Source organism: Hippoglossus stenolepis, chromosome 6 (assembly GCF_022539355.2).
Source record: "Hippoglossus stenolepis isolate QCI-W04-F060 chromosome 6, HSTE1.2, whole genome shotgun sequence".
In the NCBI taxonomy this organism is placed as follows: domain Eukaryota; kingdom Metazoa; phylum Chordata; class Actinopteri; order Pleuronectiformes; family Pleuronectidae; genus Hippoglossus; species Hippoglossus stenolepis.
The window spans coordinates 20916054-20938876 of NC_061488.1; the positions used below are offsets into that span (position 1 = coordinate 20916054).

At 42.7% G+C, this 22823-nt stretch overlaps 1 protein-coding gene across 13 annotated transcripts in view; it reads left to right on the forward strand.

Annotated features, from left to right (window-relative positions):
• agrn (agrin) overlaps positions 1-22823 on the forward strand; it is a 246455-nt gene that overhangs the window by 130806 nt on the left and 92826 nt on the right. For all 13 annotated transcript variants that reach the window (XM_047340241.1, XM_047340243.1, XM_047340249.1 and 10 more), the window contains one exon: positions 6295-6510. In XM_047340241.1, the coding sequence (XP_047196197.1) occupies positions 6295-6510 (216 nt within the window). The remainder of the gene's footprint in view (positions 1-6294; positions 6511-22823) is intronic.

Here is a 22823-nt window from a genome sequence, read left to right on the forward strand (position 1 = left end):
CCTTTATTTTCATTTAACCGCTTTTTTCTCATATTGAGCTGGTAAGGTGGGCTGTTCCTTTGTGAGCAGATGTTTTCTTTATTTCACGCTGGGCGTTGTATGATTGCACTGAGATCAATAATTGACTGCATCGGTCCCCTGACGACCACACACCAGGGATCAATAGGGGCCCTGCAGGGCTGCTTTCTCCCTTCAGATATTTTACCAGGTGTAACTGTTGACCACCCCGCCGTGTTTTTTTCTTAATTCAATCCCTTGTAAAGACAAAGTACATCACTTTGGAACTCCAGACTCGTTCCTGTAAATAATCTTATCGACCAAGGCCTTAGTCATGAAGGGAACATTGGGGGGGACCGAAATCTCACAACTCATTATTAACACACAAGATGAATTTTTATGTATTTTGCTAGTTAATACAAAGTTTAATACTATATTTTAAGTCAAATGTGTGCTTGGTAATATAAACATGTTTATGTGTATTTTATATAACTTTATATATTCATGTTTTATATTTAAAAAAAATACAATTACATAAATGTATCAAATTTTATAAAATATACATTAATATAAACATATTTAAATTAGCATGTATACATTTGACTTAAGACATAAGACAGCAAACACATTAGGGCCCAGAAATATATGCATTGCTATAGATCTATGAAGACAAGTACAGTTATTTTAGCAAAAGGTTTATCAAATTGGTTTTGATTGATCCTACACTAAACTTCTCTTAGACAGCAACTGCGAACCAGCACTAGCACTAGTCCGGAACTGGAACCTGGTTCGGATTGGTGGAAAAGGGATATTGGGCAAACCACATGTAGAGCTGCCAGAAACAGGATATGAGCTGCACTACACCGTAATACCCTAATCTTTCAAAGTTTCATCGTGACCATTTCGAACGGCGGTTCTTTCTTGCTAATAAAGCTGTCATAGCACAACAGTTTTATTATTATTATTATTAATCGTCCAGTTTAAAATTAAATTTATTGGGGAGGGGGAGAATTTGACCATATTTAAACATTGGGGGGGGAGACGTGTCCCATTGACTCTTATGACTACTGCCCTGTTATCGACACACAAGGAAGGCAACTTCTCGGCAACTGTTAATCAATATCACACCGATCTGTTGCTGTTCTCCAAAACTACACAGTACCCCTTTAGTCTCAGTGCTGCACATGGCCATAGTGAGAGAATTAGATTGTCAGAAGCAGTTTCTCACCCCAGAGCACAACGCGGAGGGAGGGTGTCTACTGAACAATAATGTTCTAAGAAGCGCTGTGAGGAGGGTGATATAGGGGCAGTGAAATCACACAGAAGCCTCAAATGTGTGTACACATACTCTATACGAACCACCTGTGTGCATCGCAGAAACTTTACACTCAGTCGGATGAGGCAAGCTGCTCTGCGCCGGGTGCATGACTTGCTGTTGCCATAGCAACCTGTCCCCTCACCGCAAAGGTCCTCTGGCGCGGCTACACTGATGTAGAGTCTAAAGCCCTCTTAAAGAGAGAGAGAGAGAGAGAGACGACTGTTAAAAGGTGGCCCGCCCGAGGAGCACATCTGTATTACTTAGCCTGAGCTGAGAAGAATGGCTCCGTTTATTAGCCAGAGAGTGGAAGATGTCCCTCAGGAGTGCTAGAGCGTAATGAATTTAGACTCATTCAACGCTAACGCAATGTCGCCTCAATGCCACTGAGCTGCATCTCCCTCCATCAACATCAGTGTCCTGATTTCCTGACCGTCAATAGGTCATTAATCAGCGCTGAAACCACAGTGTTCAGATTCTAAACTGATCGTGGCACCACTGGCTCCAGCGGAAAACCAGTTATTCATTTGCCATTTGTGCATCACTGCCCCGGCTCTCCCGGTAATTCAGCAACTATTCTTGTCACCCATGTAAAGTTCAGGTCTGTTAATTATTCATGCGCACCTTCCCTTTCCCTTCCTTCCCTCCCCTCCTCTGGTCCCGTTCCTTGTCCGGCTGAACCAATCAGGAATTCAGTGAAATAATTGAAACCTGACAGGTATCTAGTCCCGGCAGAGAATAGTGTTTCCTTTCCTAAAGTAGCCATTTTAAGTTTGTCCGGCGATTCTGTCAAGCCTTATTGGGCCTGAACCCTTCATGCTTTCCACGACAGTCCATTGCTGCCTATTTTTTTCACTTTGTCTGAGCTAAATGTAACAAGGCAGCAAAACAATGACACTGACTTTGACCACAACGGGCTTTGGGGATATTTTCTTCACAGAGTAGGAACAATCTCAAGAGTAATAGGATCTACTGCTTTTGGGGAATATTTATTGAATCGGTGTCTGCATGAATCAATGTTGAAAAGCAAGAAACCAGCACAGTATATTACACAGGTAACATATAGATTAGATTATTTAATTAAGATTAAATAAATATATATTCCTCCACTGTGCATGGCAGCATTATTTTGTACAATAACACCTGAATCATCTTAGACCAACATTCAACCCTGAAACATCAGAACTGGCAACAAAAAAAAAATTAGGGGAAAATTGCCACAAGAGTCCGATTTTCTTTCAACTCACAAAACCGTGACATTTGCTTCACTGCTCGTTTAATCACAACAGCGCTGTCCCTTCCCTCTCATAACACGCTGATGCATTGAGAGCGTCCTTAGGCTGCGACATCATGTCATATTTAATGGATGAGATGTCTAAACATGGGAGGAAGTGTTACCTGGGCAAGACGTTTGCCTTGACAAGCACAACCTGGACACGCTACCTTTTCTCCCCAATGGGATTTTCTTCCCCTGTCTCCAATAGAAAGGAAAAAAAAGCAGCATGGATGTGAAGCTTTAAACGCCACGGGGCTGGAGGGAGATTACCTTACACACCTACACGGACCGACTCACATGCACTCGTTGCACTCTGAAAGACTTTTCCACAATGAAAGAAGGTTTCATTGAGGAAATGTCTTTCTTTTCACAAGGTTTCATTGTGGACATTACATAAACTCTTAAGTGTTTCTGTGCATTCACCCAAACAGAAGCACATACCTTTGAAAGCTTAGTTTTTCTTAATAGGTCTTAAGAGACGTAAATATGTGCAGTATAAGTTTAAAAGATGAAAGATAATTGCTGGGTGGTTTATAACACTGTTTTGTCCGACTGTATTTCTACAGTTTAACAGCATCAAGCTGTCAACAGTGTCCACACTGCACAGTGTAAGAACATATAAGTGCAGCCAACCAATCCATCTTTAAAAAGGCTTTTATTTTTTTATAGTATTCACCGTCTTCAGCTCGGCTGCAGGCGGCTGTCTTGCTTGGACACAACAGCAGACATAGGCTTTGTTATGTACAAAGACTTGGGTCGGATTACCTTGAAATGTAGTCAGTTACTCAATAAACATTACATGGCATTTTTTCTAAATAGAAGGCCATCTGTAATCCATTAGATTAGGAAAAAAATATTTATTCTGAACACCTTTTGATTCACTTCCAAATCAAACATTGAAAAGAACTTGTTTGAACGATGCACTGTAATCTGTAACCATCCAACCCGTCAAACACATATTATGCATTGAAGATACATCCATGACTCACCTTTAAGTCCCAGTGGAACAGCATCGAGCCATATGTAATATTGGCACTGTACCATCTGATTCAGGATAAAGGTTCTATTTTGATATCTCATGAAGGCTATAGCCATGCTAAAGTGTTTTTAACTACTGCTCTGATGTCAGTAGTGGATCCTAATGTAAATGTATAAATATATATATACTGTGCTCTTCTGGACAGAGAGCTCAGATGTCGTTCCTGGAATCTGCTGGAGCCACTGTCTCAGGGAAAAGCTTTACACTGAGGAAGCTTTACATTTAATCACTTTTGTTGTTCTTGTAAAGTAATGCCTATCTGTCTCGAGGACATGTCCACAGGATCCTAACTATTATAGTATCTGGGTCAGGTACATCGCTATTGGAATTTACCGTTGATGTGAAGTTTTTGTGTGTGGTCTTCTTTTGTTTTCAACCTTGGTAGATATTGTTCTTCATATTAACTACAGAGGGCTTCTTTCCATTCTAAAGATAAACTTTCCTCAGGTAGCAGGAGGATTTTTTCCCAGGTAAGAACTCCTACATAAGTACTGTGCAGTTTGGATGCTAGGTCGAGAGCCTGCACTTGATACCTTCACTTTGACAGAGCCCTCAGCTCTGGTGTCAGTCTTTTGTCAGTCAGCTAAGCTTCAGGCTAGAGTGAGATTTTCTTATAGGAAAACATTGCAGAAGAGATGTGGTTACAAATCACCGCGGGCAATCGTGATCTTTTCCTCTTCAGTTGGTGTGATCACTGTCAGTGTTTACTGTCAGTTCTTTTTTGTAACTTATTAATGTTATTTGCTTGATGACTTCACTGGAATATACTCGTGTTGCCTATTTTGCGTTTGTTAACTGCAGCCTCAGTCTGTTTTGTAGCTTGTATTTTTTTTCCTGTCTTACTATCACACACTCTCCCTCCCTGTCTCTTGTACACATGTGACACAGTTCGATTGCATTTCACCTCTTGTCACTGCTCCTGTGGCTTCGACTCTGCGCTACACACTGACACTCACATGCACACACACAGAGAAACACACGGCGCGTGGTGTGAAGTGTTGGCAGAGCAGTGGGCCAGTCATGACAAGGCCTGCATGCAAGCACCTGTGTGTGTGTGTGTGTGTGTGTGTGTGTGTGTGTGTGTGTGTGTGTGTGTGTGTGTGCGTGTGCGTGCGCAAGTCTGGGAGACACCTAATGCCAACACCTCGCAGACACACACACGCTGTCAGGAATACAGATGCATTCATGGATAGCTTCACACATACACACTGGCACTCACTTCTTTTCCCCCCTGGTACAAAAGAGAGTGAGCTCAGGTAGCTGTCAGGTGCTCTCCCACAGGGAACAGTGGGCAAGTCAAAAACCGCCTCCTCGCCTGTCACACACACACACACACACACACACACACACAGTGTGGTTTGGTGTGAGGAGACAGACAGAATGAGATGCCTTGGGCAGATGCTGGACCAGTTGTCTGTGCCGCACACAAAGAGTTTGTGTACATGTGTGTGTCTATCACACTGTCTGCTGGTCTATCCAGTACGGCAAAAAGCCACCTGCCAGTGAGTGGACATGCTGCCTTGCGTTTAGTCCTGGGCCTGGGTGCCAGCGATAAGAACTAGTTGTGTGCGAGTGCTTGTTTGTGTGTAAGTGTGTGACATATCCCCAGCAGTGACACTGTTGTTTGCCTTTTTAAACAAGACAACTTTTTTAGAGAGGATTTCTATTTTTTTTACATTCTTTCATTTGTTGTATTCCACTGGTTGGTTACCTGTGAGCGCCCTCCCACCACCTCGCCACCGGTGAGGCAGGGATGTCACGCCATCTGGCTGCCCAACAGCCCTCAAAATGGGTGCAGACCCACAACAGCTGTAGCTGCCACGATGCAGGTCAATTACTCTCTAAGTTGAAGTTGTGTATACACAACACACACTAAATACGCACAAACGTACTTCTCACTTGTTAATCTGACCAAGTTCAGAGTTTGCTGTTTCACATCTGATCAAAGCTGTGGAGTCAGTGGGAAGTTAGGGATCAAAGTCTAAAGCGTTGTTGTTGTTTGACTCGTGAAGCCTTGAAGTGCGTGGCTAACCTTGGTTTGTCTTCGTGCCGTTGGTTCTGTCCCTCCATGTGTCCCTGGACGTTGGATCATTGATGTTTCAAAGTCTGCTGTCTTTTCAGAGCATGAAAATGAACTGACCACAACACTGAGGATTGATTTTAATGTTGTTGCTGACTTTAAACATTTTTTAACACCGAAGCTTTTCCATATTCTGCAAAGGGCTCAGCACACCCAGCAACACACTGTGCTTGCTCTGCATGGGTGGACAGATTCTTCCTGGATGAATTGAGAGCATCTGTGTGCTTTACGCTAGGATCACGTTTAATCCCCGGAGCATTTGTGTTGCTGAACTGAGCAGAGCTCTGCACAAAGACCCCAACGGCTAACGCGTATTGAGATTCATTTGTTTGGACGTGCCTGTCTGGTGTTAAAGCATAAACATAACATAACATAAACTCAGAAAGTTAGCTGCAAAAAAAAAAAAGTGGAGTTGCATGCATAATGAGTTCATGCAGGATAAATGCAATGCCAGGAACACTTTCATTAAGGGAATAGGTGTGTGATCAGACAGCTTTGAGCTAACTCGACTTGAAATGTGTACGAAACATACTGAGCTCTGTTGTTGAACATACCAATTTTTGAATTCCCCTCTGTCTTTCTTGCAGGCTGTAGAGGAAAGCTGTGTGGTTTTGGTGCTGTATGTGAGCGGGACCCAACTGACCAGGCCAAGGGCGAGTGCGTCTGCAAGAGAGTGGAATGTCCATCCTTGGTGGCGCCTGTTTGCGGATCCGACTCGTCTACCTACTCCAACGAGTGCGAGTTGGAGAAAGCCCAGTGCAACACGCAGCGACGCATCAAGGTGCTGCGCAAGGGACCCTGCTGTAAGTACCATCTCCTACCAACCTAAGAAACCCCCTTTTGGAGACACTGGCAGAATATATCCATTCAACAGCAAAAGCCATCTCATTGTCAGTCGTTGTTTTTTTTTTTAGATCATTTCATGTACTTTCAATGCATAACACTAGTGAAGTGAACTCATCTTATTTCAAGGTTTTTAGAGTGGGACTGTGAGACATAATTACTTTTAAAAACGGAAAGAATATGAGGTCAGCTTAAATTTTTACATTTAAATACTCATGCTCATTGTTATAAAGAACAGAAGTTGTGCATTTCTCCCTTTTAAAGACAAAAGAGATTAAGAAGATTTGGGCATTCTGTATGTGATGAAAAAACTGACTGATATACATCGAAGGTTTCTGGCATGATTTTTTATGTCAGCACGTGTTTTTTGATGTGTTGCCACTAGTATATATGGGGTTTAAACATTTCGAGAGATGAAATTGGTGCTTTTGAGTCATAAAAGATCAACCCCTGAAAGACCACTGAATGTGAAGTATTCCTACAGGCAATCTGATGGGAGAGTGACACTCTCCATTACCTGCTGCGAGAGTTGAATTTAAAGGCTGGGGAGTAAAGTAAACACCTGCTTAAAGCATGGTGCACCATCACTTGGGGGTTTTCAGCGAACACAAACAGGACTTGGGATGTTTTGATGTTTTGGACAGAAGATTAGCAGCCCAACACAAAGCTGCTAGCCTCTGAGTGACGCTAAATTGCTTGTTATTGTCAAGTAAATGGATTTCTATTACACCATGTCCTAATACAACAGGCTTTGCCTCCCTATCTTTATCCGCCAATAATAAAACACATCCCCATTATGTCCAATCTATTGTCTTTCCAATATGGCCAGGTTCCCAGTGCTTAAAAGCCACCTGCACTCTCTGTGCCACTCACTGCTCCCATTGGAAGCCATTCAGTGTGTGTTTTATCCGTCAGCCTCAGGTGGGTGCCTACACTCCTGCTGTACCTCTCATTGTTTCTCTTCAGTAAAGCCCATCAAGATCCCAGGCTCTGAGAGGAGCAGCGGATTCCTGCCAAAGCTGCAACATTGCAGCAACCTCAATAATAGCTAGAGTGAATTGTCAGCATTGTGCCTGCCTGCCAGTCTGGGCCCACTGCTAATTCCAGGGGTCTGATTACAGTACCAGCTTCAACCCGGCACTAATAACAAGCCTGGTGGCTGTTCACCACTGGCAGAGAGGAAATAAAGAGATAAAAAGGATGGAGAGAGGACAGAGGGACTAAAGGACCAAAATCTGTTCTGACTAAAAGAGGTGGTCTCGATCCGGATCAAGCTGAACCATGGTTTGGTTTATCTGCAGTGTGAAAACACATTTTGGGATAGTTCCGATTTTTGGACCAATTGCAGTAAGGTTGAGACGGCATTAAACAACTAAAGAAGAAAAAGAAGCTGAAGCAGCTCACAAGATTGCAGTCTTTGTTGAAATTACGTTTTTGATGCGGGTAGTAATACCATAATGATATTACATTGATAATAAACTGGTTTATTCAGTTTCTCCATTTTAACGGAAAGACTACAACCTGCTGACGTCAGAGGCTCACCCGTCTACAAACCAATCGATATCAAGTATAGATAAACGCAGCTCACATAGATGATGATGGCAGCACGTTTGCATGTCAAATAAAATTAAGTGTGCTCCCTAAATTTCAACATTAAACCATAACTCGCTTGATCCAATGTGAACAATATAACACAGACATGAACCTTGGTCCAGACTTTCAAGAGTGAAAACGCACTTCGAAAGCCAAGTGAATAAGTGACTGAGTGAGTGAAAGGGTGCACAGAGAGATCCAGAGAGAGAAAGCAGTACTAGTGCTGTAATGATGGTTCATGGGGGGTTCAGTGCCATCAGAAGAACCATAATTATCACTGGAAACAACGGCAAGCTGTCACTATTAAAAAAAAAACCCCACAATAATGATGATGCTAATGATAGTATTGCTGATAGAATCCTACATACACACCACCAGAACAGAGATGTTCTCTCTTGTCAGATCAAATCTACAACAGAAAGTCGAAAGTCGCGTTTCTTTTCATCCCTTCTATTCCTGCATCTTTCACGTCATTATCGATTCAGACTACTTTACAGAGAGCACAGATCCTGACAGCTCGCAGACAGGTGTGTTCTGGATGTTTTATTATTTTTTTCATTTCAAATATTCATTCTCTAAACAGTGCATGGCAACCACTGCAGTAGACTTGTTCACCTACCTACCTCACTTCCAATTATTTCACCCACGGTTAGGCTTGACAAAGAAGACATTAGTCCCTAATGTCACCACTGCAATCAGTAAAATAAATGTTCAAATGTAAAAACAATGTTCATTACAGAAATAGATAAGAAAGTAGATATTAACAATCATGTCAAAGTAAGATACTGTGCTGTTATATTATTATTATTATTATTATTATTATTATAGATTTTTGCATGAAACTCTTTAATGTCTTTGTCCGCCGCCAAGAAGAATTCAATCACCAAACCTGCTGAAGTAAAAGTGTCTATTGACTCTCACCTTACAGGTCATAGTGTTAACCCAATGAGAACCATCATGATCTCTAGTTCAATGAGAACCATCATGACTTAACAACATTCATACAACCAACCGTCAAGGGTAATGCAGACCATGCTTTATAATGTGATCCACACACATTGTTTAAATGCCTGCTTTTCCGTCTTACCTTTGATTAAGATCCCTTTGATCAGCTGACTTTTTAGGTAAAAGCAAAAAAATTAAACATGCAAATAGCCAAATTATCCAATTATGTGGATTCCTGATTTTATGATTGATTTTTGATTTCGGCCAGCGGGATGGTTTACATGCCCGACTTCCAGGGAGACAGAGAGAGAGCGTGTTAGGAGGTTAGCCGAGTGACAGGTTCTTATTCTCTTTCAGCCTCCAATAAATCCAGGAGGCACGGAGGGTCTGGGCAGGTCACTCTGGCTCAGATTATGAAGTTGTCAGGCCTGATGGGGGAAAAGAGAGGCAAAGACGGGAAGGAGGAAGAGTGGGAGATGGAGAAAGACGAGAGGGAGCTGAGAGAATGAGAGAGCTTTAAACTTAAAGAATAGTGTGGGCGGTTGGATTGCTGCTTTTGTGCAAAGCCTCATTTGACTCATTGGATTTGAATGGTGGGTTTTTATTGGGGTAAGTGAATTGGCTACTGTTCTGAGAAGCCGTCATGTCCAATGCAAATCAAGTCAGGAGTCTTATCTGGCACTCAGGAGTGCCGCCACAAAAGGAGTTTTCTCCTCACAGATTATCCCCCTTTTAAAGGGACTGGAGTTAAATGGAGCATTTTGTTCGTACTAAGTACACGTCTGGGCCCTGGGGTAGGTTTTTTTCCAACGGGAGGGGAACATCAAACTGCAGATCTCTGATATCTGGCGGATGCTGACACCTCTACATTTCCCAATGTGAGATTCACATCGTTCCTCAACAATAAGGTACACCCCTGCTCACGTCAAACACTCAGAGATTTGACTGTTACAGCTACTTGGTCTGATGTTACCAGGAGCCTTTAGTGGCTAAAATCAATATTGCTGGGTAACAACTGCCAAATTACATTTGGATTTGACATTACATTTGACATTATCCTGTAAATTTCACTTGTTGCCACAGAGCACATTAGTTCTTTGGTCATTTAAAAGAACATGCACACATGTTATTGGTAAATTCTGGTTTTGTACAACCTTTGCATTATTTCATAGTTTTGGCCTTTGTTCCTGTTGGTAATTACAACATTGTAGTCATGAAGGGAATTGTTGAGACTTGTTGAGACTTTGCTGAGATAGAGTTCAATGAACCCCGCTGTTACCTGGAAGAGAACAGTCAAAGTTACAGCTTCTAACTTCCTGCTGCTCGCACACTTTTCCTGTGTTATACCGACATATATTGCGTGTTCATGTGGTTTAAACTCCTGGACTTTGTCAGACATGGTTGCAGCAATGTCACCACATTCCCCTGTTGACCCTCTCTTGTAGACACTCGTCTTTTCCCACTCTTCTGCCTGTACAGTTCAGCCTAGCTCAGTTTGGCTCAACAGAAAAAAAAATCCCTTTACCCACATTCACTTAACACCTCACTCATAACACTGAACTGGTTATTACAACATTTATGTGCTGAGTTGATGGCCCAAGTTTCCCAGGGCTGGACAAAACGACCCACATGCTGTTGAGGCGTGGGCACTTAGTCGCCCCCAGAGCTCCTCTCTAATATTCACATAACCTGCAACCTTAATGGTTTAGACCGGCTCCGGGCCAGTTTCTTCATTATCTCACTTTTGTTCTAGATGGATGATTTGGGATTGGCGGGGTTAGATTTCCGGCGGTCGTCCGGTCAAGTGGGCAGGCGGCGAGCAGATAATGGCCTCGGATATCATCGAAATTAAAAGGAGAAGCTGCGTTAAAATTGGCCCAGCAGGAGCGGCTGGTAACATTAGGCGAGGAGGAAAAGCGTACGTTTCAGAAAAGAAAGAAGAGAGAGGGAGCGAAACAGCCAGCAGAAGCACTTTCTGGTTCAGAGAGACAAGAGACATTTGGCCCTGTGTATCTGCGTATTAGAGTGTGTGTGTATGGGCATGCACAGACCAGAATTGGCCAGGGAGCATGCACCATGTTGACTCGTCTAATATTGAACTTGGAACAGAGTGGTAAATACACTCCCCCTCCCGGAGAGAGAGCTACAGAAGTGTTGCAAAACTCATCTTGTGTGGCCACTCTAGTGGAACATGGAGTTTTCTTTTCTTTTTTTCAAAATCTCTCTCTCACTTTTTTATTTTTTCTTGTTGAAGAAGTGCAACAAGTACTGCAAAAAAAAAAAAAGTGTGCGTGGGTGAAGTGACTGGGGGTTCTGGTGAGTGATCAATGGAGTTTGATTTTGTGTGCGTGTGTGTGTGCGCGCGGAGTTGGCCATGAGCACGGCCCGCTGACTTCCTCTCTCCACTCTCTCACTCTGGGCTTTGGAGAGCGTGTTATCTCTCCGGCACCGACACACTCTTGTGTCCTCACAGTGAAAGCAGAAAGGCATCAGTACTCCACACCTGCTGCTCTATCTGCTCGAACACACTGCAGGCACTCAGACCCAACACTACAGGGACGAATACCTCCCCATCTTAAACATAAAGTACGTGGTGCAACTTGTGGTATTAGGCTGTAAGATACAGACATTTCCAGAGCTATTAAGTGATGTTCTTCAGCTGCAGTAATTCTGCTGTATATTTTACTGTGAGCGGTTTAAACCTGTCTCATATACAGCTCATTTGCATTTGCAAGTAGGTTTTGTAGCCGCTATAACACCACCCAGATTACAGTTTCTAACAACTTAACTGCTCACTGTATTTGGATTCGTTTCCCTCCTGGCAACTAAATCATGATACAGTTTTATGGTTATGGTTTTGGAAACTTCAAAACATTTGGTTAGTGTTCGGAAAGAATATGGTCTTGGTTAAATATTCAAAAGCCAGCGCTGCCGTGATGCATTACATGGGGCTTGTTTCTGAATATTTTACCCAAAACTGTAATCTTTGCCTAATGTCAGCTTATGGTAGCAACAACCCTGGTTTGTTGTGTGGAAGTAAACATTAACCCGATTATTTTTCGCAGAGGCACTGTAGTCTCTGGCTTTAACTCTGATTATCTCATTTAATGACACTGTTTATCTGTGCATTGTATATTTTATATGTGCAAAGTGCACTGAAGTTGCTCATATAAACTTAATAACACACTCACATTTTGTTGCTGTACTGCATTGGAAGAAGGCGGTATAAGAAGGCGGACACATTTATTTGGAAAACAACTTTGTTACCAAATGAGATGTTCTACTTCCTCTTAATTGTCTGTTGTGTTTTAGTTTAGTTTTGTTCCTGAACTTTTGATTTTTTTCTCCCAGCGAAGCTCAAGCGGTCTCAGTAGTACATTCTGTCTTTTGTCTGGTGCTGGTCTGGCCGGTTGTTAAGGTTTCTGGGCCGGGCCGAGTAAAGCCCTGATTTATCCTCTCATAGAGCCTAAAGCTGGCTGGGAAGGAACGTTTCAGGAAATCTCCTGCAAGCAAATGCCACATTCTGGAGCCGAGCTGGAACGAGGGAGTAGATGAAAGCCAACCTGCCCGTACCTTTACCTCCACATTCTCCCTTCCTCTCTTCCTCTGCTTCGATTTTTGTTTGTGCTTTGATCATGCCTTTTGTAACCTCGGTGACAAGCCCGGTTGCCCCCGGTGACAGTGGAGTGGTGGTAATAGCTGTAGATGGCGGAGATGACTTTTGGCTTTGCCAGAGTAGATAACAGTGTTCTGCACAGTCTAAGGAGTCATCTCTTCCTCTGCATCTCCCCTTTTTTACTCTGTACTTTCCTTCCATTTTTCTCTTTTTATTCCTCCTCTTGCTTTTCCCTTTACCTTCCTCTCTCTAATCTTCCCTTTCCTCTTTTTGTGTTTACCTTTATCTTCCCTCTTGGTTTTATCCATCCTATTTCTTCTTTCCTGCACTCCCTCCTCTTCTTCTTGTTTCTCCCCTTTCCCTTAATCTTTTTTATCATCCATTTCTTGGCTCCCTTTTCCTGCTTCCTTTATAAATCCATTTTATTTCACCTCTTCTTCATTTGCTTGCTTTAGACTAGCCAAGTCTTGCTACTTTCGCTCTTTCACTTTCTCTTGCCTTCTCTCATTCTACTTTCTCTTGCACTTACCTCTTCAAGACTTTAAGAACCCGATTTCTTTCTGTTTCTCGCGGCACCTCTCATCAGTCGCAACATGCTTACACACACACACACACCAACACAGAGGAATCAAATTTCTCCAGGGTGATTACACATTTATGTGCATGGGCACACACACATGCACACACACTAACACACACACACACATAGAGGGCGAGAGGTCATTCTAAATAACTTGCTTTTCGTGCTTTCATTTCTCCGGGGCATTGACTCTTGCTTGATATTCATAACCATAACATGCAGAACCTGACGGACTGACTGATAGTGGGTGTGTGTGTGTGTGTGTGTGTGTGTGTTTGTGGGTATGTACTGATACTGTATCAATGCTACACGGATATACACACAAGTATACTTAGTGAGATATATACACACTGCAGGCATTTTGCAAACAGATAGTTGAAAAACATACATTTTTGTTATCGCCCTTCACATGTACACACACACACACACACACACACACACACACACACACACACACACACACACACACACACACACACACACACACACACGAGGAGATGATAGTGGGCTTTGCTGAAATTCTCGATCCATCTTTCCTTGCTGTTCCTCTCATCTGCAACCACTGATACAAATCCTTTCTTCTTCATCGCTTTCTCTCACCAACGTTCACCTTTTCCTAAAACCTGCAGGCAACACACTCACAATTAGACACACAAAAAAACACAACCACATCCACACGCATACCTGTTTAATACCACGCGAGGTTGTGTTTTGAGACTTTTTAATCTATTTATGCATTTTGTTTCTCTTGAATAATACATCATTATTTGTTATTTTCCCTGCGTACAGTTTGGGAGAATTGGAAAGAAGTGAAAATAATAAAAGCAGAGCCGTGTTGAAAATGCAAGGATAACTAGCTGCATGGCAGACAATAGTGGATATGTTATTTTACTTCTGTGGAATAAGAATGGTGGCAACTGTCAGGATCCAGATTTCTAAAGAATACTTCTATTTTTCCATCCATCCACCCACCCACCCGCTGAACTCTGGACAGGTCACCAGCCAACAGAGGATTGCAAATATACATACTGTGAGTCTGGAGTTGTTACATTATGCAGACACATTAATTAATTCATCCTTTCCGTGTTACCTACAGAATTAATTCAATTGACGGCGGTAGCGGGGGTGCACTTGCACAAAGGTCAGTCTGAGCTACAGGTACACAGACTTGAGAGTGAAAGATAAGATCTGCATTGAGTCCACTACTGCAGCTGAAAATACGAGGTCTGACTGCGTGGACAGTAAAAACTTTATGGACCATAGTGCTTACACACAATGACAAAAATGTTTTGGTTCATTATGAAACTCCAGTGGGACAAATTAGAATATGTCTAGATAATTAATGGGAAACACTGCCTTTGGTTTAGAGTATGTACAACACAACGTGATCAGAAGTATCTACGATAGCATTCAACAGCTCTAAAATATTTTAACATCTAAAAAATATCTGTAATTTTCAACGTGTTTATGTGCACATGCTCCTGCCATGCTGTTCATTTAAGGAATATATATCAACTGCATTCACTCCTCAAGATAGTTCTGTGTTTGTTGTCGCAGAGGGTAAATTACACAGTCTTTACATTCGGTGGAACACTGAGTGTAAATTCCTCCACCACTGATTTAAAATGTGCAAACAGATGTTCCCAACTTCTGCCTCTGCAGTGGGGAGGGAGCACCATGTGTGGAGATATTCAGCCACATGGATGTAGCCGCGCCTGTTTTGTGAATCAACTTGCATTGTCTCGTCTCAAAGCCCGAATGACACAGTGCAGTGGTTATCGATCCAGGTCATCGTGACTCAGAGTCGTGCTGGTGCCCGTGTTAGCAGTCTGTGGAGACACTGTTTACACCTGGGCTGGATTGTGAATGTTAACTGAGTGGGAGGAGAGAAACCCTGCAGCCTTTTGTTCTCAGGAGCCGCACAGACAAACGCTAAAGGAGAGAATATGTAGAGAGGTCTTCGCTTGTTGGAAACAGACCTCTGTAAATCACTCTATTTCCTCTGTAGTGCACAGCGTTTACTCACTGCCGTTTTATGTCAGTGTCTCATTTCGGACACAGCACAAGAGAAAAAGGTTTAGCGACCACTTTGTCCCTGGACAATTCCTGCTTTAACCCCCCTTTTACTGCACGTAGAGGGATTTCTTTGAACAGAAATCTAAATCGAGACAATATAACCTCCGTTGAGCTGCGGCCACCAGCGCCAATTACAGAATAATGGCGTGTTAATGTTTTTTTTACCCCGTGATCGCTTTATCTCACAGCAGGGCACAGTGAAAAGAGTTGGGGACTCACAAGGTGAAAACAATACCAGGCTCGCTGTCACGGCCGGTAATCAATACCAGCGCCAACCGGTGGCAAATAAATAGCGTTTCTTGTGGCTGCTTCCTAATAAAAGCTACTCTGTGGTGCAACAGCAGAACAGTTTTAAGAAAAAGCTCCAGGAGCAGGTTTTAATATGTCTGACAGCTATCGGTTAACCTTGAGATCAATTTATATCCAATAAAATTACAAACTGCAATGTTGAAGTGCATGCAAGTATAAATGGTAAATGGTCTGTATTTATGACCACTCAAAGCACTTTACTGTGCAATTCACCCATTCACACACACATTTATACAGTGCATTATGTGCAGGACTTTGAATATAAATCCAGTGTGCTAGTATTATTCTTCTTAAACCTTTCACTTCCTCCTGTTGTGCAAAAATGAAGGTAAAATATCCCGGATATATATATATATAGGTGCCGCCGTCAGTCTGCACACTAGTGATCGTACTGACACATCGATTATCCTGATGGCTGAAAGTGAGAGTTTTAGTAAGAACTTTCCAGGCTGAAAGGCTTTCACACACCAGGAGGTCTCAGTCGCCCCTGCCTGTTGTTTGTTGCCGTGTAGCCCGGACATTTTTGAACACGTCATCTCTGCTGTGTGTCCGACACAATGTTCTGTTCATGGTGAAATAAACGCTGTTAAAAAGCAATTTCTCAGCAGACTGAATAGGTCAGTTTCACAGTGTTTATCAGAGTCACTTGACGGGTGATGCTGACCGTAAGCTTTATTTTCTCTGGCACCAGTGTGAGTACTACTTTGTTTCTTGTTTACACTGTAATCACATTAACTTCATCTGTGAGGTCAGGCCAACGTGCACTCATTCCTCGCCGGTGTGTTTGTTTTCTTACTCCTAGATCTAACAGTTTTATTCACAATTAGAATAATAGAAACACATGCACGCTCTCAGTGTCTGTGGTAATAATGCTTGCCAGAAAAGGAACAGAATCAATCCCAAGTTATTTTCATCCGAATAAATGTCAGGACACTCTGCTCCTGCTGAAGCTTCATGCTGTCCATCAAAATACCTTAAATTAAATTCTTGTCATGTTAAGCAGGGTCCTATATTGCAAGGGGTTTGCTTGATTTGACTGGTTTATCTGATTGCATGTGTGTATGTGTATGTGTGTGCAACGTGCTCGTGCGAGCAGGGTAAATTGAAAGAGAGAGACAAAATCAGAAGTTCATAAACAGCACTTTGGCCTTTTTCGCTAGAGTTTTAAACTAAGCCATCGGATCTTTGTCGTTTTGTTTATCGAGCCTCAATCTCTAATTGTACTAATTATCACCGTGGTATTTTCTCAATCTGCTTACAAGAGATAATTCGTTGTGTTTTCCGTTGATGAGGTTTCCAAAGATGTTGTTTCAGTAAATTGCAAAAATAATCACAGGAAATGTAAAAGTCATGAGTTTGTTTGCTTGTTCAGAATTTGGCATCTGACCTTTTACAGTCAAGTCACGAGCTGTTGTCTGAGCAGTGAGCATTTCAAACAGAGGTGTAATGTCTGCATTGTATCAGTAAGTAGAGTCCTGTGTTAGTAAAACTATTTATTATACAGGAGTACATGAAAAATAAGTACCTACTTTATTCAATTCAAACATTTGTGGTCTTATTTTAGTCATAAAATTAGATAAAATATTTTGTGTCGCCTTCTTTGCCAACATCTAAGTTACACAAAAAGGTCTTTAAAGTTAACATTAGGAAAAAGTCAGGAAGAAAACTTTATTTCCTTCAGCAGAAATGTTTATCTTCAGTCTAGATTTCCATGAAATGGCTGTAGATGTAATTGTTCTTATAACAGACAACTGTTTAACATTTATTTATTCACATGGGACTGTTGAAGAAGAGCGATAATGAGTTAGAATTATCAGAATTAGAATTTCATCTTTCATGCGTTTATCCCACTGTGACCCCATTCAGACCTGGTATTACAGCCGTCCTGAGCGATCCGATCACACGTGGTCAGGGGTCTGAACAGGTCTCTTATATCTTACACATGGACCAACGCCGACTGTAACTGACTTTTCCGCAGATGAGAATAACATATCGTGCCTAGCGGCCATCACTTATTAGTCTGTGTTGATGGCAAAGGCTAAGTGTGATTAGCCAACGCTTCGCTGCACATCAATGCTGATTTTGGCTCCTCACCACCACTGGCTCCCACTAAATCAGCAGCTAATGAAAGGAAACTTGTGGCATATGCGCCACTTAGCCCACTCGAGTCCCTGCACCTCTTTCTGGGGCCACGATTGAGCGTCGCTCCCTGATGGAAGTTCATTCATTTAAATAACACCAGTTTCTCAGTTTGCCGTCACTTTGTGTGCATGATTGTGCTTTGTAAATTTTATGTTTTTTAGCTTTTAAACTAAGTATGCATAGCAAAATCCCTTTATCACTGAACCAGAGCCGTGGTATAAATATTTGCAGAAATGCTAAAAATGCTAACTGGGTCTAATGGGTTTCATATCACTTGAATCAGGTGTCTGGCCTGTGCAGAATGCAACTATTGAAGACAATATAAATGCACTATTGATTATGTGAGATTCTTAAAGAGGTAAACAAACAAGCAGGTAATCACATTTTCTGCCTGATTCATTTGGCCACTTAAGCCCTTTTTGTTGCTTTCAACGAGCTTCAGCCTTAATCCAGGAGACACCACTCTGGGTACAAGCACTGACAGCTTTTCAATCGGTAATACTGACCTTCTCCCACAGGCAGCAAACGTGACAGGGAGGCCGTAAGGTTAAACAGTCTGTCCATCAGTGAGTGGTGTCTGTCTTTTCTTCTTATCTTTCATCTCTTTTAGCTCGCTTATAGGGATTACAGCTCTGAAATGAAGTGAGTTGTAACACTTGAGCTGTGCGGATGGCTCGACACATGATGTGTAATCATCACGAGGGTCCTTCAGGAAGACTCTGAGGACACTCTCACCTGACCTAAGCACAACAAGTGTGCAGCCCTAACCGGGTGGCCACCGACACTGCAGCTTCACTGTCGCACACAGGAACTCTTCCAAACCCTGCACTGATTATACAGCGAAATAAATCATCATCACTTCCATCACGTGCAACAGTTTAATGAACACAAGGGACGTGCAGTGCAAGCCATTTTCTGAACTTGAATTTATTCCATAAATAATGAAACTAAACAGATGGAGATATATACATGCATTCATACGGATTGTGTGAATGTTGTTGCCATGACGGTGATCAGCATCAGTCAGCCCGTGTATGTCCGTGTCAGATGTGGTGAAAATAAAAGAGATGTTTGATTCAGAGTTGGACTGAGTTACCGACCACTGCTGTAATTGTTCAACTCGGTCCACAGACTGAAGGCACACTGCCCCACCCCCACCGCCCGCTGGTTCCCTGTTTATTCAGTTTTGATTGATATTGCAGATGCTGCGTGTCCAAATTGCACCAAATGGGCACTGATCCCTCTCTGGCAATTTCCAATAGAAAAGCAAAGTGTGAAGCCAGTTAAATGAACAGTGTAAGAGATATGCCACACACATACAGACAGATAGACGTTTGTGGAATTAGTAGGTATATCTTTATAAAGGATCAAATACTAATTAATATGAAGTGGGGATGCTGATGCAAACCACACAGAGAAGTACCACTAACGCTGCAGTTCCCTCAGCTCCTGGTGCTATAGCATCTTTCAGCTGCTTGTTTTTACTGCCTGCAACTCTTTGTTCCCTCTTAGCGTTTTAATCAACTCCAATTCCAGCAGCAGAAGCAGCTGCTTTTTTTTCTTTGTAAACTGACTGTACGCTACCTGCTCAGCACAAGACAAAGTTAGGAAATAGCCGGTGAACATAACGACACATTTAGTGACTAAAGAGCCATATTTTTCTTCCTTAAGTAGTTGGTTGTTACCCAATCAGCTAAAAGGGGAATATCAGACTCCTTCTACCCATCTGGTGTCCAGGAACACCACTCCATTGTTTCTCCGTGTTTACCTGATGTGCAGATAGCAAACAGTTTGCTTAGACAACTGAGAGCAAAGACACCGGTGGATTTACCAGACAACCTTTACAAAGGTTGTGTTTAAGTGAAGTGGTTTCTGTGAAATCATACGGTGTCCCTTTGAGGGACCTGTACATCTCCGTCTGTGTTTGTCATAAATGCCACATCCAGACGATTTAATCTCGTTCTGGCTTTTTTCTGTCACTCAGCAGAATAAATGGGTCCTGTGTAGTCATTTCAGCTCCCCACCTGTGCTTTACTGAGGCTTTCAAGCGTGAGATATGTGCCGCTGGAAAAATGACAGCCGCGAAACAAATTGGACTATTTTGGAATCGTAAGACCTCACAGAATTGTAACATTTTAGTATTTTATCTTGGGTTATTTATATTTTTCTTCAACATTAATCTTTTTGCGGTGGGACAATGCCCTTTTGTCTGCCAAGATGAAGTGCAGTAGTTTACGTCCTCGTTCTTTGTCCTTTTTAAACCAGTTTGTTTTTTCAGTCACAGTTCTGCATTGACCACGGCTCGGACATTTGGATTAAAATCTGTCCAGACAAACACTTGTGCGCTCCCACGGCTTCGCTCCGCTGTGAGTGTGGCCGGCAGCCTGGAGTGGGACGGGGGCTTTAGCTTGGTTCATTTTCTATTCTCAAGGGTAAAACAGCAAAGCATGTAAAAGAGAGAAACAGCTGCAGTTCAGTGGAGCTCTTTGAAGAACTACATCAAACACAAGAAATCATCTTCCAGCAATTGGCCTCAAAGTGTGTGTGTGTGCGCGTGTGTGTGTGTGTGTGTGTGGACATGTGTGTGTGGACAGCATGCTGTGGAGGTGTGCGCAGGACCGTTAATCTTTTGGCCTTCCCTCCGTCCCTGCCTCCTGCTCCTCATCACTTATGGCTGCACATTTCCATCCACATTTTAATTCTTAGATCTCTCTATATATTGATCTCATCTGTCGACTGTGTTTATTTTCTCGCTGATGCCTTTTCCTTTCTCCCATTGTCACCCTTTTCTCTTATCTCGCCACCACACACTTCTCCATAACACCTCTCTCCGTCCTCAGCCTCTAAGTCCTCCCTCGCATGGCCGCCCCTTTTTTTTCGTTCAAACCAACCAGCAGGGGTTATATAGCACACACACCCAATCTGGACACATAAACCAACACATCACAATACGTTAGGTGACAGAGGAGTCAATCTCTGACAAAGCAACACAACATTTGAAAGAGCACATTTTAATACTTCTAAAGATCCGTAGCTTGATTAGATTAGCACTGGATTAAGGATATGGAAATGCTAAATGGGTCAAATGTAGAAGTTCCTTTGAACGATGAGTTTAAAATAGCAAACTGTTTTTTAAATGTCTGAATGTCTTCCCCTTTTCTTCTTCTTGCTGTGTCTCTCAACAACGTTAAACTGAGTTCCCTCATTTCTGTTTCTCTCCCTCCCTCTGTCACATCCTCTCGCTCTGTCTCCCTCTCTCTCTTTCGCTGTCTCTCTTCCCTTTTCTCCTGCTGGTGATGGGGGGGTTGCTTGATTAGAACACACGTCGCCAAGTTCCCCCCACATCGCATCATTGCATTTGATTAGCTCCAATCCCCTGCTCCCTCCCTTATCACTGGCAGCACAACAGGTAGCAACACACACAGACACACGCACGCACACACGCACACACACACAGATACACATGCATGCACGTCACAATCTCACTTTCAGACTTATCAGAACTCCACGGCTGCCTGTAAACGTGCACTGACTTATATTAACGCACACACACACACACACACACACACACACACACACACACACACACCCACACCCACACAGTGCTGGTGCTGTGGCAAGGTAAAGCCAGCATGATGCTGACAGCTCCCTGTCCCTAATGAAGCATTAATAAACTGCAGCACAAAACAGTGGATCAGAGAGCAGCAGTGGTCCCCACCTGCCTGGCTGTCTGCACACTGCCAGAGGGAGAGATCAGAGGGGAGAGGATCACTGTAATCCCCCATCCTCCAAAACCCCTCTGCTCCACTTTTCAGAGAAACCTCACCCCCATCTCCTTGGTGCCGTGCTAATGCTTCTGTACTTTTCAGTTTTCAAATATTCTCTAGCTGTAAGTAAATGTAGTTTTATTGAAAGGCTGTTGCTATAAACATAGTTAAATGGTAACTGGTCTGTATTTATTTGTGTTTATTTATCTTGTCTAGTCTTGGTGACCACGCAAAGCGCTTTACAGCACAGTTTTATTTGTCACCCATTCACAGACACGTTCTTACAGTGTCTCTCTGTCATACATCAATCACACAGTCATCAGGGGGTTGGGGTTCAGTATTATGCCTCTTGGGATCGAACCGCTGGCCTACTGGTTCGATGGACGACCCGCTCTACCTCCATCGAATCAGCTCGGCCCTCTTGTTTGGGCGTGTGGACGACTGACTGTAAAGTTGTGTCTGATTTAGAGCAAAGTGGATTTTCTGACTTTCACTGCTGCAGAGTTTCTGGCATGTTTTCCAGTGTATCTCTTCACTGTGAGGATGCTCACCGCAGCTAGTTAGGATGTCTGTGTGGAGTGTGCCTGTCCTGTATTTGTTAGACAGCTCATCTGTCTACAAAATCCCCAACAGCTTGTCTTTTCATCATTTCTCTTTCCCTCTCCTCTCCTTCTTCTGTGCACATTCAGGAAGAATGAAGTTGTGTGTGTTCGTCTCTACTTTGCATTTGTAACACACTGCCTAGTTTTGCCCTCAATCTGAACACACATTAAAATTTAACTCTTCTAACAAGTTACTTGCTGGAAGCCGTCTTACCTCTGCAGCTACAGCATAGTACATGACAACCAGACTGATTTCTGTCTCAGTTTGTGCCCCTATTTACGCAGCTGCAGGGATGTTCATGTGTTACACCTGATGTGTGAAGGTGTGTATTCAGGAATTGCCGCAGCACATGAATTCACAATTTGGCAGACGGGTAGTGCAGTCACAGTACGTTCCTGATGGGCAGACAATGCCTCTTTCACTCTGAACCAAATGAAGGTGCTGAGCGGAGATATTCCAGAAGGTGTGTCCATTCAAACACTGCATGGCGGTGATTAGAAGAATTAGAGCGATTGTTCAGAAAGAACAAGCAATTAAATCAGCTGTAATGGAGAGAGAAGAGTTCAAAAGGCTTCCAAGAATATAAAAGAATTATAGAATTCTAAAAAAAGCAATTCCACCGACATCTGTTCGCTGTATGGG